Source organism: Solanum verrucosum, unplaced genomic scaffold, assembly GCF_900185275.1.
Source record: "Solanum verrucosum unplaced genomic scaffold, falcon-dt-bn FXZP01000290.1, whole genome shotgun sequence".
NCBI classification, from domain to species: domain Eukaryota; kingdom Viridiplantae; phylum Streptophyta; class Magnoliopsida; order Solanales; family Solanaceae; genus Solanum; species Solanum verrucosum.
This window is the reverse complement of record NW_026019929.1, coordinates 345,068-362,785: the sequence shown is the minus strand read 5'-3', so window position 1 is coordinate 362,785 and position 17,718 is coordinate 345,068. Positions and strand designations below refer to the sequence as shown.

General features: G+C 29.4%; 1 protein-coding gene across 1 annotated transcript; it reads right to left on the bottom strand.

Annotated features, from left to right (window-relative positions):
- Positions 1-12,152: 12,152 nt before the first annotated feature.
- Positions 12,153-17,430, bottom strand: LOC125827810 (protein HEADING DATE 3A-like). The gene is made up of 4 exons (XM_049507157.1): positions 17,211-17,430; positions 17,034-17,095; positions 13,718-13,758; positions 12,153-12,386 (listed from the first exon to the last, which is right to left on the bottom strand). Exons 1-4 carry the CDS (start codon positions 17,406-17,408, stop codon positions 12,154-12,156), a joined length of 534 nt encoding a protein of 177 aa, XP_049363114.1. The 5' UTR covers positions 17,409-17,430; the 3' UTR covers position 12,153.
- Positions 17,431-17,718: the final 288 nt, after the last annotated feature.

Sequence of the window (17,718 nt, the reverse complement as noted above, 5' to 3'; positions counted from 1 at the left end):
CAAGGATAAGATAATTGTACTGACCTGCTCTTAAATCTAAACTTATCAAAAATAATAAAACCACAACCTAACCAAGCCCCCATAAGCTCGGCAGATACAAACAGCACACAAGACCACCTACTCAGGCCCCCATAAGCCCGGAAGGTGCCAATCAGCCTGTATACCCCTATTGGTAGTCCCCTAGCCCCGCAGGCAGTCACATAGCCCTCTTAGGCATCAACATAGCTAATAGACAACTCATATCCCTCTTAGGCAACAACATAGCCCTATAGCAAGCACATAGCCTTCTTAGGCGTCAATATATATCCATGTAGGCAACTCATAGCCCTTCTAGGCGTCAATATAGCCCCGTAGGCAGCTCATAGCCCTTTTAGGCATCCATATAGCCTTGTAGGCAGAACATAACCCTTCTAGGCATAGATCACATTCCTGCAACTAACCACAATAGCCTAAAGGCAACAATAACAATCCAACAGCTAAAAGCAAGCAATTTAGTTATAAGCAATCTATACAAATAGCCTCTAAGTCGTGTCCAACATACGAATGCTACTACTGAATAAGAATCTCGATAAGAGAGGCTTATACGCACTCGAGCAGCCAACAATCAACAATAATGGCTACAAGTATAACAACGATAACAAATCAATTACATTGCTCCTAAGCTTTAAGGAAACATGCCATAGGAAGAAAATAGCCTTAACATACCTTTTTCGCTAAATTCACGTGGCCTAACGACTTTAACTCATAACTCCCTCGATACTACAACAAGGTAGGACCATAATTAACACACAAAAATAAAAGATACCATGACAATATGATAAAGGATATGTATTTCCATCGCAAATTGATGTTTGCTGCTTATAAAAGCTATAGTCGATGAAAGAAGGGTCTTACCTCGATCTTAGGTTCGTAATTCACCTCAAAATCTTCAAACCCTTGCTGTCCCAACACTAAAGTACGATATGCTACACAATCGATAAAATAAATTATACCACGATAATGAGCTCAACGCGTAGAACAACTTTCGTCAAGGATTTAAGTCTAGAAAATCTATATTTCACTTGATCCTAGAAATGGGTTTCTCTAATTTCACTGTTTTTTATCTTAAAAATGGAGAAAAAGGCCGAAGGAGAAGATATATGTAACATTCCACCGACTTAGGGCCCCATCTCACGTGCCTGCTTGTGCAGTCCCACAAAAATGCAAATATCTCTCTATTCTGAAGTCGAATGAACAAACGGTTTGATGCGTTGGAAACTAGACTCGTAGACCTTTGCTTTCATAGCTCGCGGGGACCATAAGTCTTAATAGATTGGGAGAAAACGTCTGAGACATTTGACTCAAATTTCAGACAAATCTTTAAAAAGGAATTTACGATAACTTTCGCCAACTTTTATTTTGCCACTTACCTAACTTCAAAACTTAAGATACCACACTTGAACACTTAAAATATCACATAACACATCATTTTTAATTTATTACTCACCCTCCTTGTCTTTCCACGACGATACGAGTTAATTTAGATGTTTTGATAAGGCAGGGTGTTACAGATGTGTTAGCATAAGGGCCGAATCCAGGTGGATAAATTGGATCATTTGTCGACACTTGGATAGGGGGTGACATATTTGTATTTAGATAGTCATGAATTGAAGACGGTGGACCTTGTCCACTCATCCAAGCTCTGTACATCTCCGTCATTTGCTATCTTAATATCCTTATCTCTTTTATTGACACGGTTTCTTGTGAGACCATCTAGTTTTGGACCTCATCATTGTCCGATTCATTTTCGTCTTCGTGAGTCATTTTTTTTTCCTTTTGACCTTGTATTGTAGGTATGAGATGTCAACTTAACCACAAATCAATCACCTTACCTTAACTTTGTGCATGAATAATAAAATTTGTTAGGGTTAGACCTTCTTCAATTATAACCACATGTTACACGTCATGAGTACACGAGTCTTTTTATTTATAGAATGAGTTTAGAAAGTCTAATGTTTAATCCTAGCTCAACATAATTTTATTTTTGATTATTTGTTTATATTTTTATTTTTACAAAAAGATGCATTGATCAATTTCATTTGAATTGCGTACATAACACGCTTGATAAAAATGATTAAGATCTTTGCATAAATTGTTTTTACTAAAAAAACTTTTTTTTTCTTTGAACTTTTAAGACAAAATCTTTTGTTTTCTTGATTTACTAAAAGAAAATTAAGAAACAATCTAATTTTGATTTTGAACATCATGCTAAAATGAAATAAAAAATAAACAAAAATAAATATTTTTTTGGCTTTTCGTTTGAGTGACGAACTTGAAAAGATAATGTTTTTTTGGTAAGAAGAAAAAAATTGTTGAATAATGACTACAACTTCTTCTTCTTCTTCTTTGGAATTTTTTATGAAGAATTTTTTTAATTTTTTCTTTTTGAATAAAGGTCACCGAACCCAAAGAGAGTTGCCTACATATCTCATTGAAATGAGAATCAGGTGTGCGTAGTTCGTTCAGATTAGCCAATAAGAAAAATTTTAAACATTAAAATTTGACTTGACAAATATAGTATTTTTCAAAGTATTATGAAAACAAAATATTTGGATTTTGTTTTTACAAACTATACAGAAGAAACTAATTTTTTTTATGATTTTAATTAAAAAATGAAACTTTTTTTGGAATTTGCATTTTTATGAAATGCATGAAAGCTTCTAAAATATTGAATTTTTTTATGTTTTTCCTCTTTCTTTTTATTTTCCTTTTTAATGTGAAGTTGAAGTCATTGATCACCCTAAGATTGGTCAATATGAAAAGACCTTTAAAATAATATTTACCAATAACACATAGAATGCACACGTTGCTCCAAAGAAGGAGTCATGTCCTAGATGGACCCGACCTTTGTGTCAAGTCCCACTGAGTCAAATGCAAATGATGCAAGCCTATAGGGATAAGCATGTTTATACTCTAGTTTTACTAGGTTCAATCCTAAAGAGAATGGTGTCTAAACTAGCTTACCCGAGTGGACAACTCGAATTAGGGAGGGGAAACGTATCGGTAGCAGCGCTATTCCAACTTCATTGTTGGCCCAATCTCGCCTAACATATATTACTAATAATCCTTCACCAAGTGTCAAAACACTCTAGCTTTACTTCAATGGAAATTAGGATGCATAACTGAATTCCTCTGACTGTGACTGAAGTGTTTTTTAGAAACTAAGAAGAGTTGTGTCAAAGAAGACAATATATAATACAATTCAACAATATCAAAGAAATAAATGAGCAACAAGTAACACATTAGGCCGTCATACTCAATATATCCCAAAAAATAATAATAAGATCAAGTAAAAGTCAATATAATAAAGCTCGAATTATGGTTATTCCCCAGCGGAGTCACCAGAGATGTTGCACCTCTTTTTTGCACTGCGAAAGAGTTTTTCTAATTTAAGTGACGATATTGATTAAAGATTACTTTAGTTTTTTCAGAGTCGTCACTTAGAATTGAGTTATGGTGTTCCAAATCACCTTTTTGTTTAATCTCTAATAAAAGGGAAATATCTCTTTATTTGGTCTGCGAACTAGAAATTAATGTAAAGTATTCTATTGACCAAGGGAAAGGTATTAGGCATTCCTCGAGTCTCGTGGTTATAGCACGGTCGCTTTTATTGACTCATACTTATCTTGAATTATTATTTTTTGGATATATTATAACATGCCATGATTTGCTTCTATTTATTTTTATTATTGAAATTTTGTTAGTCTCACCCTAGATGCATCGATGCATTCTTGGTCTTGGCATACACCGGCTTAGAAGCATAACTGTTTTCTTCTCTCGAGTGTGTCACCTAATATTTTGTGTCTCACATCTTGATTTTAACAAAATAAAATATTTACTAGAATAATTTTACCAAGGTGTGTCACCACATTCTTGAATTTCTTTTAAATGTTTCAAAAAAGATGTGCAACCACATTCTTGATTGAAACAATTTCTTTTTAATATGTGTAAAATTTTGTCTAATCATTATAAAACTAATATTGTTTCTTTATACATAAAATCAAGTAAAGTAAAATAAATCTACATATTGAGGATACGATATATAATTCTGACATTATTTTTGTATCATTTTACTTTATATTTTTATATTTGTATTACTCTTAAAATTAATGTCAAAATTAAGCATACACTTTCTAATCAAATAAAACAATAACGAATTGTAAAAAATAAATCTCATTTTTTGTTTGATAAAATAACACAACAATAAAAAAAATTTAGCCTAACTATACCTACTTTATCATTATTATCTAAATCAAGACAAGAACAATGTTATGACCCGTTCATTTTTAAGAGATCGCAACTAACAAATAAAAAAATCATCAATTAAAGCTATCTTCATTCATGAAATAGAGATGAGAAAATGGTCAAAATCCCCCTAATCTATATTCGGATTTCCAACTACACACTTTAACTTTACGAGAGTCCTATCACTCACCTGAACTGTTTAAAACTGTAATAATTACACCCTTAAAAGCCACAACCACACCTATCTTGGCATGTGAACTTCAGACGTTTGACAGGTGGAAATTGATTAATTTAATTTTTTTTATAATTCTTTTCCACTTTCTCTTATACTCTCTCAATTTCTCAAATTCCTAAAGTAAATTTTTCCCCCAATTCTTTCAAATTCCTATTGAGTTGTGAGAAACAAAGATAAATATTGATAGCAAACGCTTGTCAAGCAATATTCGAGTTTTGCTTGTCGGAGAACCTTGAAAAACAAACTAAAAGGATCCGGAGGAGGAGGGTTTTGACGGAGGATGCGACGATGGTGGTTGTTGGTCGAGCAACAAAGAAAAAAATAAAAAATAAAAAATAAAAAGCTTTCTTATTTGGGAGTTCACTTGAATTTGATGTAAACCCAATTTGATATTTTTTTCAAATCTGGTCCAAATCTCTTTTTTGAATGATATAAATACATGTCATTTTATCTTCAATTGAATTGATTGGTTCTTAAAAGTTTTTTACATGAGAGTTTAAAAGTTTGTGTGAAATTAACAATGGTGAATCCGGTGAAGGAATTTGGTTGCTATGGAGAAGAAAGACAATAAATAAGAAAATAAAAATAAAAATGCATATATTTTTAAAAGCGATATTAAAAATAAAATTTTAATACTTGTTTTTTGTGCTCACTCTCTCACACTCTCTTTGCCAGCTAAGCATTCAGGGAGGTATTAATTTCAGTTTTAAACACTTCAGGGGTGATAGGACTCCCATAAAGTTAAAGTGTGTAGTTGAAAATCCGGATATAGATTAGGGGGGCTTTTGGCTAGATATTACAATTACAAATTAATCATTTCATTCAAATTCATGAATAAAACAAAATATAAGAAAACTAGTCATAAAATTACATCAAATTTCATAAATAAATTAAAGAGAAAAGAAAAAGTTGAATACCGCAAAATCTTGATCGAACCTCGATTAGAACACCCACCAAGTTTTTGTAGGTGGTTTGTGATGATATATGTGTTGTGTTTAAATAAAATAGTAATGAAAAAGGAAGAAAATATGAGAATGTATTGATGGATTTTTGAAAGAAAAGTAAACTAAAAATAAAATGGATTCTTTTTTTTCCTTTTCCTCCTGCGTGAATGTTGAAATGTTTTTTGTTGTGTATGTTTTTTTTTTCCTTTCTTCTACGTGTGTGTGTTGTGTGCTTAGGATCCTTTTTTGGTGAATGTTTGTATCTGTTTATAGTAGTGTAGGTGTGTGTGTATGTGTATTAAATGTGTGAGTGTGTGCGGGTTGTTTAGGGAAAATGGGGGGAAGTGGGGTGTGCAGGTGGGTAGTGGGTGTGGGATAGGAAATGGGGTGTGTGGGTGTACGTTGGGTAGAAAGGGAAGTGGGGTGGAGTGGATTTTTTTTTAATAATATAATATAATACCTTGAGAGATTTTTGAGTTTATCAAACTCTGTCTTCCCATTTGTATAACTGGGGAGTTAGAAGAGGATCCGTAGGACGATCCTGGGGATGATCTTCCCCTTGTATTATTATTTATGCCCATGTCCTTGATAACCCAAGGAGGGTCCATCCTGCAAACATAACACTTTGCTTTATTCGGATATAATATAATATAATATAATTATTTTTGAACTAACAAAAATTGAGTAAGCTAATAATAAATTATAAATAAGAAATGCTAGCTTATTTATTAAACTAAAATAAAAATAAAACATATGTTTTTTGTTATGTTCAAATCTTTTAAATAAACTTACTAAAAATAAGACAAAAGCAAAATATCTAACTTAGACATAAGAAATATTTAAGGAATTAAAGTAGTGTATAACTTTATGTTCGGTCAAAAATTACGTGTCTACAGAGATGTCACATCCCTTTTTTGCACGGCGAAAGGTTTTTTTTAATTCAAGTGACGGTATTGATTAGGGATTACTTTTAATTTTTTCAGAATCGTCACTTGGAATTGAGTTATGGTGTTCCAAGTCACCTTTTTGTTTAATCCTTAATCAAAAGGAAATGACTCTTTATTTGGTCTGCAAACTAGAAATTAATGTAAAGAATTCTATTGACCGAGGGGAAGATATTAAGCATCCCTCGAATCTTATGGTTCTAGTACGGTCGCTTTTATTGACTTGTACTTATCTTGAATTATTATTTTTTGGATATATTATAACATGCCATGATTTGCTCCTATTTATTTTTATTGTTGAAATTTTGTTAGTCTCACCCTATATGCATCGATGCATTCTTGGTCTTGGCATACACCGTCTTAGAAGCATCACTATTTTCTTCTCTCGAGTGTGTCACCTAATATTTTGTGTCTCACATCTTGATTTTAACAAAATAAAATATTTACTAGAATAATTTTACCAAGGGGTGTCACCACATCCTTGAATTTCTTTTAAATGTTTCAAAAAAGATGTGCAACCACATTCTTGATTGAAACAATTTCTTTTTAATGTATCTAAAATTTTGTCTAATCATTATAAAACTAATATTTTTTTCTTTAAACATAAAGTTAAGTAAAGTAAAATAAATCTAAATATTGAGGATACGATGTTAATTCTGACATTATTTCTATATCCTTTTACTTTATATTTTTATATATATTTGTATTACTCTTAAAATTAATGTCAAAATTAAGCATACACTTTCTAATCAAACAAAACAATAACGAATTGTAAAAAATCACACCCTTTTTCGCGCAAATAATTGTTTTGAAAAAGGATTTTTTCAATTTAAGTGACAGTATTGATTAGGGATTATTTTATTTTTTCAGAGTCACCACTTGGAATGGAGTTATGGTGTTCCATGTCACCTTTTCTTTTTAATCCCTAATTAAAAGGATATGACTCTTTATATGGTCTGCGAAAATAAAAGTTCGGGTAAGGAATTATGTTTACCGAGGGGAAGGTATTAGGCATCCCTAGTCTCGTGATTTTAGCACGATCGCTTTTATTAACTTATACTTGACTTATATTAATATCATTATTATTTGGATAAATTGTGTTATAGGCCATGATTTGCTCATATTTTTATTTTTTGAATTTTACTAATCATTAAACAAGATGGATAACTACATTCTCGATTTTGACATACAATTACTTAGGCATAACTGCTTTCTTTTCTTAATCGTGTCACCTTAATATTTTGGTCTAAATTTTTTAATTTACATTAAATCAAAATTAATATGATTATGATCATTTGGCCAAAGTGCATCACTGCATCCGAATTTTTTTTTTTTTTAAATGTCTAAAAAAGATGTGAAACCACATTCTTTACTGAAACCTTATTGTTATTTATTGGTCTTTTTTAAAATAAAATAAAATTATACTTATACTTACATTTATTGGTCAAAGATGCAGTAATCAATTTAAAAGCTATAAGTTTTAGGTTTAGGTCAAAGATAATCTAGACTGCTAGAATAGAACTGCATTAGTTTCTAAGTAGCATTTTTATCAAAAGTTGAAGATCCAACTTTAAAAAAATAAAATATTATAGCATGTTCTCTCAATCATAAAGAAATCCATCTATTGAATTATGCAAATAACTTGATTCAAACACCATTAAATATAAACACCAACTAACACGAAAATAAAAATACGATTTAACATCTATTCCTATTAAATATGCAACACCCCATTTGTTTCCTCATTCATTGGAGTCAAACTTTCAATAATTAAAAAAAAATTAACATATGTCTCAGAAAATAACGCATATGTCATTAATCATCTAAAAATGTTTATAACAGAATATTTCTTGAATAACTTTTTTTTTTATCATAAACACAACGTTCTCTTTTTTTTTTTATCATTATCAAAATTAGTCCAAATCCCTAGAAAAAAAAGTATTTACAACCCCAGATGCGTCATTTCGATTTCTATTAACAAATTATAATCATAATCACGAAAAGAAAATAAATAAAAAATAATGATAATAACATAAAACAATGGCTAAGTAAATAAGTGAATTCAAAATTAGATAAAATAAAGAAATCAACACATTATTACTTTGTCTTGATTGATTAATGATCATAGAATCACAATTAGGGGTGTGCATCGGTCGGTTTGGTTTGATTTTATGTATTATTGGTTCGGTTTATCAGTTTTCAGTTTTTAAATATGTTAAACCAATAATCAAACCAATAAGATATTTTTTATTGGTTTATCGGTTTTGGTCCTTAATTGTTGATTTTCGGTTTAACCAATAAGAAAATACTTATAAAATAAATATATGACTTTTCTAATAAATTTGATGCAAAAACACAATAATGTAACTTTACAAATGCAAATGAAAACAATAATAAAAAACATGAAAAGAACTATACAAGTGTAACACAAAGAGAAATTAAGAAGAATAGAGTTCTTACTTTAGATTTTAACGTTTTGTATAATGTGAAATTGTGAACTCAAAGTCATTGTGAGATGTGAATTAAAGGCTAAAGGACAAAGATAGTAACTAGTAAGATATTGAGATTAATATATAATATTTATGTATAAGTAAAATAGTAAATTACTAGTCTTAATGGGTTATCGGTTTACCCAATAACCCAATATTAAAAATCAATACCAAATCGATAACCCAATAATTTTTTTTATAAAACCATTAAAAAATCGTTAACCCAATACCCAAATAACAATAAACCAATAACACTTTTATCGGTTCGGTTTATCGATCGGTTCGATTTTTACACACCCCTAATAACAAAAGCAATCACTACTTTGTCTTGATTGAGTAATGACTCAATAAACTAAACTTATATAAATATAAAATAACAAACAAAAAATAAAAGAAACGAACCTTCAAAGGTATGCAAACTAGCTGCTCTGTAAACGAAAATCTCAATCTCAACTTCCTGCTCAATTGAATTATTTTTTAATCTTGCTCTAACCTTTTCTCTCTGCCCCTGTTCTTTTTTTCTCTACTGTACACTGCTTTTTATAATTTTTTTGGTGTGAGTTTGGTGCTAATTAAAAGGAACTTGAGAAAGTGGGGAATATAATTTAGTTGAAAATTTTATGGCTATTTGGTTGAGAGTTTTGAGGAGCAGAAAAAAAAAACAAAAAAGAAAAGAAATAAGAACAATAATAAAAAAAAAAATTAAAAAAACGTGTGGATGGGAGTATAAAATATTTTAAGGGTATTTAATTGAGTATTTTAGGAGCAGAAAAATAGAAAAGAAAAGTAATAAAATAAGAAATAAAACAATAAAAAAAAAACGTGTGAATGGGAGGAGTTCAAGTGAAACAAGTTCAGTCAAAAATCACGTGTCTACACCGCTTTGACATCTGTTAGTGTTTAGATTCCATCTTATTAGATTGTTTTTACCTTTCTTGCTTAGTCGGCGGCCTTTGATGCCTACTGAGTACCTTGTTTTGGTAATTATTCTATACTTTGCATCTTTTTCGTGATGCAGGTCCTAATACCAGTTACCAACGATGATCATTCGTGCCAACTTTTGCAGCTTGTAGACATCGGAGACGAGGGTGAGCAATTGGCGTCCAGGACCAACCTGTCTCCTTCTGTACTTATATAACTAGTCTTTTGCCCTTGAGACGGCTTGTTGTGGTTCACTTTTGCGACTTGTATATGTTCTTACTAGATAGCTCTGTACTCGTGACTTCCAGATTCTGGGAAAGTTTCTATTGTATATAATTTTTGCTTGATTTTATCTCTGTCTTTTCTTGTTGATAATTATTTTCTATTTAGATCTGCCCTTCTATTCATTATTTAACGTTCTGGATATACCAATTGGCTTACCTTCTGGTGAATTATCATAGATGTCATTATGACTTGAGCTATCGGATCATGACAATTATGCATATCTTGTACATAGTTTCCTTGATGGAAGGAGACACATTTTATTAGGAGTTCCTAGCAACCGTATTTTATAGAGAAGTTCCTAGAGTTAAAGTTGTTTTTTACTTTCAAGTCTATCTATATACACGTCTGTAACTCTAACTCCATAAATTACATCATTTTTTCTGATAGATAAGTTAGAAGATTCTTTGGGTTCCTTTATATTAATTAAAGACTATAGTTTTAAGTCAGATTTTATTATTTTAACTTTATATTGTATTTTTTCATGATCAAAGGCAAATATAATTATCTAAACACTTGAACAACTATAGTCAAATGTTTTATTATTCTAACTTTATATTGTATGCTATTATTTTTTTATGATTAAAGGTAAATATAATCTCTACATTAATATCCGGTTAATGCTAAATGACCAGAAAATTTGGCCAGAATTTGGTCAGAAATTTATAAAGTCTATAATATTCTTTTATTTTAAAATAAACTGATTTTTTTTCATTTTTTAATAAAATGATATTAATATTAAGAGAATAAAAATATTAAAAGATAAAATAACATAATATGAAATATGTTATTTTACGACGAGAGAGAGTTGCTCGAATGATAAGCACCCCTCACTTTCAACCTGAAGATTACAAATTCAAGTCACCAAAAAACAAAAAGGGATGAAAACTCCTAAAAAAAATAAAAGAAAAATGTTATTTTACCATTCTGACCAAAAGATTTTTCCTTAATATCCACTGTTACGGCTTTGTGAGTACATATTCTAATTTCAACATAATATGAAAAAGATTTTTCGGTGTGAATAAAATTAAAAAAGGACAAACCAAAGAAAGTTGGATGATGACTGTTATGTTTTCATAAACTCAACTTGTTTGCTGACAAAGAGGCTGCCTTTTTACTGGCCTACACGTACTTCCACTCAAGATTCTCTATTGGGACTTGATTTTATGCTAAATAATAAAAGTAAATGAAGTTCATATCTCGGAAATTCATAAAACTAAGAAGGAAATATACTCTTTTTTTTTAGAGGAATAACAGCAATTTTATACTCACTCCGTTCACTTTTAGTTGACATAGTTTTCTTTTTTTAGTTAAACTATAAGAATTTTGACTAATATTTTACGATACAGTTTTTCATCATATTCATATGCAAAAAATTGCTACTGATAGTACTTTTTGTATAGTTGTTGAATATCTAAATTTTTTGTTTAAAATATCGAATTAATATAATTTAAGTTAACTTTGAAAATAAGTCAAATTGACTTTCGAAAAATTCAACATGACAATTAAAAGTGGACAAATAGAATACATGTAAACGAATTTGCTTTGACCAATTTGTTAGGAGAAAGAAAAATAATATTCCTTCTTCCTCAATTTATATGATTTATTCTTTTTTAGTGGATCCGTCTCACAAAGAGTGATATATTTTTATATTTAATAATACTTTAACTTTAAAATATCAATTTTATCCTTAGTAAAATATATAATTTATAGTTATATACAAATATCTATAAGTTATTATAAATCACAAATTTCAAAAGTTTTTCTTTCTTATACTTCGTATCAAGTCAAACTAAGTTAGACAACTTGAGACGGAGATAATATACTACTAATAGCTATTAATAGTAGTGTGGAAGTGAAGAAGTAAAGAGTATATATATATTATATATAAAAGATAAAGTTGTAAGAAAAGTAGTAGAGATTGGTGGTTATTATTAGCTAAAGACAAAAAGCAACAAAAAAAAAGTGGCATGCATTTTGTTGCACAGAGACATGTGCATGCCTTTTGTAGTACGTACGTAATTAATAAGCAGTAGTAGAGTTATAGATATATATCAATCAGCAGACCTTCTACGTCCACCACTGCCAGTCTCTCTTTGACAATTAAAGTAGACAGCAGCAACAGGTAAACCAAGATTATAGAGTTCAGCAAAATCTCTTGTATTGAAATTCTGACGCCATCCTGGAGCATACACTGTTTGTCGACCTAATTGTCTGAACAATACAAATACAAATCGATGTATTCCCATTGATGGTCTTGGACTTTCATAGCTCACTATTTCTTGCCCTACAAAGTACATATAAACAACCAACCTCACTTTCATACACTAGCTAATTATAGATAGTATATATGTTTGAAGTATCTATTTTCCATGCATTTCAAGTGACTACATATGTAGATATATATCCAACCTACTTCCTCCATTTCAAAAACAAATCATCATCACATGTTTTCACTTTTAATTTGAATTTTGTGGTATTAAATTAAAGTTATGTTAAATATATGTACCAAAATGTTTTTTTATCTTCTGATCTTAAACCAAACGAAAGTGGGTCATTCTTTTTTAAACAATTGAAAAGGTATACAAATATACAATAACTATTATGGTGTTTTATCACAATATATCTATGTCAACTGTTGTATGCTCTTAGGTTTTAGGAATTGATTTGGAGAATAAGAAATTAATGATGAGCATGAAACAGAAAAAAATATATATCATATTTTCTTAATATGTTAAAAAAAATCATAAATAAAAATGGAAATTTATTTTTGGAATATAGGACGAAGAAAAGTAAATGGGGAAACACATATGGCAGAGCCCAAGTCTCCTAAACCTTTGGTCAGTTAAAAATGTTTTCTTTTTTCTTTTTTCAAAAAATGTTTATTTTAAAAAATAAAGGTATTTGACTAAACTTTTGAGAGAAAATAAGTGTTTATGAAGAGTAACAGAAGTGTGTTTTTGAAAAGCATTTTTGAAAGAAAAAAAAAGAACACTCTTTTAAATTTATCTTATTCTAAAAATTTAGCCAAATAGGTACGTAATCTTTTAATGTTATGTATACAATAGATTTACGATTTAGAGTCTAGTACTTAAGAACTTTTGGGGTAATCGTGCTAGTGTGGGACATAATTAAAGGATTTTAATTGTTAGCATATCTTTTAGGAATGCTTAATAGGGCACCTCAATCACGTTTGAGAATAGATTTCATTCCCTTCCCTAGGTTTTAAAAGTCTAGGACAAACATGATTTAACGCAACATTGCCCACTCAATAGAAATTCCTTTTATCATTACTCCGTTAGTTTCATATTATTTGTCTATACTATTATAAACATATATATTTCAAATTATTTGTCAATTTTTAAATAAGATAATGATTTTTTAAAAAAAAATTCCTTTAAAATTAGTTCTTTTTAAAAAAATGTAAACAATATTGATCACCTTCATACATATATAGCGTAAAGTTTCAAAAAAATTCTTCTTATTAATTTTTTTCATGTGTCAAAAGAATGCATTAATTTTCTAAATAAGAACAAAAACAGAGTGTATTAAAAAGAGTAAATAATCGAAAATATGGGAAGACAAGAAACAAACAATTAACAAAAAGAGGATTCTCACCAAAACTTGAACCTGTGGTAGCTGGAATATCAGTTACCAACCTGTCATTAATAAAAAAAATAAAAAAGTTGATAATTAGTTATATATATATATATATATATAACAAGAAGAAATAGGAAAGAAAAAAAAGAGTAATTTTTAATATCATCCGACTTCGTATAAATATTTTTTGACTTTATTTGCAAATTTTGAAATTGAAAATGAAGTTGCATTTGGTTATATCATTTACAAATAATATTTAATTGCTTAAAAATACTTTTTTCTAAAAAGTATAATAGCCTATATATTCAATACATGAATTATAATTTAAATGATTAAACACTGATTTTTAAATGAAGTGGAAAAAAAAAGTCATAGCCAAGTAGATCCTATTTATACCAACTCTGAATTCCTAAGAAAGGCATATAAAAAATAAAGGGTAATGCTAAATTGTCAAAAAAATTGGTCAGAAATTTTTAAAAACTATAATATTTTTTTTATTTTAAAATAAACTAATCTTTTTTCCATTTTATAGTTTAAAAATATTAAAATTAAAAGAATAAAAATGTTTAAAAAGATAAAATATCATTCTGGCCAAAAAAATTTATCCAAAAGTAAAATCTTGTGCAGGAGGAACTCAAAGAATAAAAAGAGACAAAACTTTTAGTGGTAAAGGTGACAAAAACAGATAATCTTTTCATTCAATGGCATTCACTCACTCACCACTAGGGGTGGCAAATGGTTGAATTGGATCGGATTTAGGTGGATTGAATATGAATTAAGCAAAAATGATTTGGGTTACAATCAATCCAAATAGAATATGAGTAACTATGAATTTAGTCAAATATGATTTGGATAAAATGATTCTAACCCATTTAAAACCTCTTCATATTTCCTTGACTAAGTGAACTGGGACTTCATGACATCAATTTATCCCCTGGCCCGGGCACCCCCACCCCCTCCTCCCCATCTTCCACCAACTGATCCCTATTTATTTTTGTTTTCCAAAAACAAAAAAAAAATCTATTTTTTTTTTAAAAAATGTACCCCTCCCCGGGCACCCCCACCCCCTGGGTGCCCCCCCCATCTTCAACCAACTGATCCCTAAATTCTTTTTGTTTTACAAAAACAAAAAAGAAATCTGTTTTTTTAAAAAAATAAAAATTTACTCCCCCCCCACCGCCCCCCCCCCCCTCCACCAACCTATCCCTACTTCTTTTTGTTTTCCAAAAACAATTAAGTTTGAAAATTAATTGAATTTTGAAAATTAATATTTTTTTTTATTTTTTAGCATAATTAAGAATTTTGAGTGGAAATGAAAACTAAGTGATCTATTATGAGTCAATATGGATATCCATATTTTACCCATTTTGATCATATTTGTAGAGACTCTTAAAATAGCTTGAAGCCCATATTTACCCAATTAAAATATGAGTAATCCAAGTCATTAAATATAAATAAAATAGACTCATTTCATTAATATAGGTTGAAATTGCCACCCCTACTCACCACCTACTAGATGTTCACTTTACGAGACAAAAAAGATGTTGTCATTTAGCACACACCTTAACAAACCATAAGAGTAAAACTTCTTCCTCTGTTCCTATTTATATCACTATTTTATATTTTACATCTCTTAAGAAACCAATTAAGTTTACTATTGTGCTCTTAATTCGTATTTTCTTAAAGTCAAATTTTAAATTAGACTTTAATTAATTTATTTTGATTAATTAAATTGAATTAATTATTTAATTTTTTTATGTTTTTCAAATTCATACTTTCAAGGCTTACAACTCTCAAAGGTAAAATAGGAAGACTAGTGTTATTTATGTATTGATTTTTTGAAATGACAAATATTAAGGAACATCTATTTTTAGTAAGAATGACATATAAATAGGAAGGGAAGGAGTACAAATTAGATACTCTCTCTGCCCTAATTTGTCCATTTTTCCTTTATAGTTGTCCCTAATTACTTGTCCATTTTGACAAATCAAGAAAGGACAAATTTTTCTTACCTATTATACCCTCAATTAATTACTTTGAAAAAAGTAAAATTTTTTGAAAATCTTAAATTTTTAATTCATCCACTTCATAATTAATAGGGATAAAATGGTAAACTCACTGTGTTAATAATTATTTTTTTAATAAGTGTGTCAATTCAAAAGTAAACAAGTAATTAGGAACAGAGGGAGTAATGTTGAATGATATTTTTATAAGAAATAATTCAACAATTTTTCTTGATATTTATGTAAAATGAGTAAAAAATGAACGACATGGCTTGGCATGATTGTAGCACACAGGGAATAATCCGTACTAGCTTAAACGATTCTGGAACAAGATTTATTGGTCCACTACATTTTGTTCTGTTCCCTTTTTCCTTCACATTAAAAGACTACTGCAAGTTTTTATGGGGAATATTATAAGAGGGTCAGCGTAGCAGAATCTCACCCAATTTAGAAGGATATGACTAGGCCTGACAATCATATTTTTTAAATTAAAAAAAAAGTACAATTTTTTTTGCCCAAAAAATTTAGCTAGAATGATATTTTATTTATGTTATTTTTTTTTATTTTTTTTTTACTTTTTAAACTTTAATACCTTTTAATTTAAAAATAAAAAAAGATCAGTTTATTTTAAAATTAAAAAAATATCATAAATTTTTTTAATTTCTTGTCATTTAGCATTTCCCTAAAAAAAAATTATCCATCAACGAATCAAATATGAATATTATAAATAAATATCATTCCTTAAAAAGTAGATATTTAGATGGATACAACAAAATTTAAAAATATTCATATGATTGTCAGCGGAGAGTTTAAACAATTAAACTTATTTTGACTTTTACATTATGTCTCGTTTGACTATTTTTTAAGTCACGAATAATATAAATATACATTCATATTATTCATGGACGAACATATTTCTTATGAGTGTAAATATTAATAGGGCAAATATCTTATTCACTTTTATTTAACTTATTTTTGACCCACTCATGTGTTCCTCAACAACATGATGAAAAAAATAATTGTGATGGCATGGTTTATGGTTTATAAAATTCCATAGTGTAAAAGTTATTTATTCAATTAGGATAATTATAAGATAATAAAAATTGTAACGTACCTATTATGATTTGTGATGATATAAAAATAATATTTACATTATTAATTATACATTCATAGATAGATAGATAGATACAACTTTAATCCAATAATGAAATGTTTCTTAATCATATAACTAAGCTGTTTAAAGAATATAATTATGGGAATGTAAAAAGCAAAAAAGAAACAGATTAAAAGAAGAGAGAATAAGGAATTGGGAGGAAGGAGACGATACGGACCAGTGAAGGTATTCTCTCAGATTTGGATCACTCGGACTTGGAGCATCAGGGTCCACCATAACCTTTCGAAAAAGACAAATTTTATAATATATTTTGCTTGCTTATGAAACTCGTAGAAATAATAACTTATTTTCCAAAACAAAGCTATAGAGGTAAAAAGGATAAAAATTATATTACCAAAGTGAAAAAGGTACGTAGGTCATCTCCTCCAACTTCAACCCTTGGCTGGTTAACAAGTTGGGAAGGCCTAAGCTCACAGCCATTATTAACTTCTCTATCCCTATATATAACTCTTAGGCCAATAGTTCTTGTGAATGGGTCCAATACATCCCCTACGACACGACCAACAACGAGAGGATCGCGTTCTCTAGGCATGACGATGGTTCACGATAAACAAACAAAATAAAACTAGCTGTGGCTAACTTGTGTGTTAACACAACACAAGACTCTTAGCTATGCATGTTTCTTATATATCGGGCTATGCATGTTTTTACAAGTGCAGAGGTAGAGTGTGTATATATATATATATATATATGGTAGCACCTCTTGCTGTCATATCCTCCTAAAGAATCTAGTACCTGCCTTTTTTAATTACTTCTCTTTTCCCACCTTACAACCATAGGTTTTCTAGGAATTCTTCTAATCGAATCATGTCACATTTTCACATTAGAAATTCTTTTTTTTT

What these genes read in the sequence shown, in the direction of transcription:
- LOC125827810 (XM_049507157.1), bottom strand. Translation starts at nt 17,408, where the DNA reads ATGCCTAGAGAACGCGATCCTCTCGTTGTTGGTCGTGTCGTAGGGGAT. An exon ending in CTGAGAGAATACCTTCACTG is followed by an intron (nt 13,759 to 17,033) that starts GTCCGTATCGTC and finishes TATTAATGACAG; the next exon opens with GTTGGTAACTGATATTCCAG. An exon ending in TACCACAGGTTCAAGTTTTG is followed by an intron (nt 12,387 to 13,717) that starts GTGAGAATCCTC and finishes TGTACTTTGTAG; the next exon opens with GGCAAGAAATAGTGAGCTAT.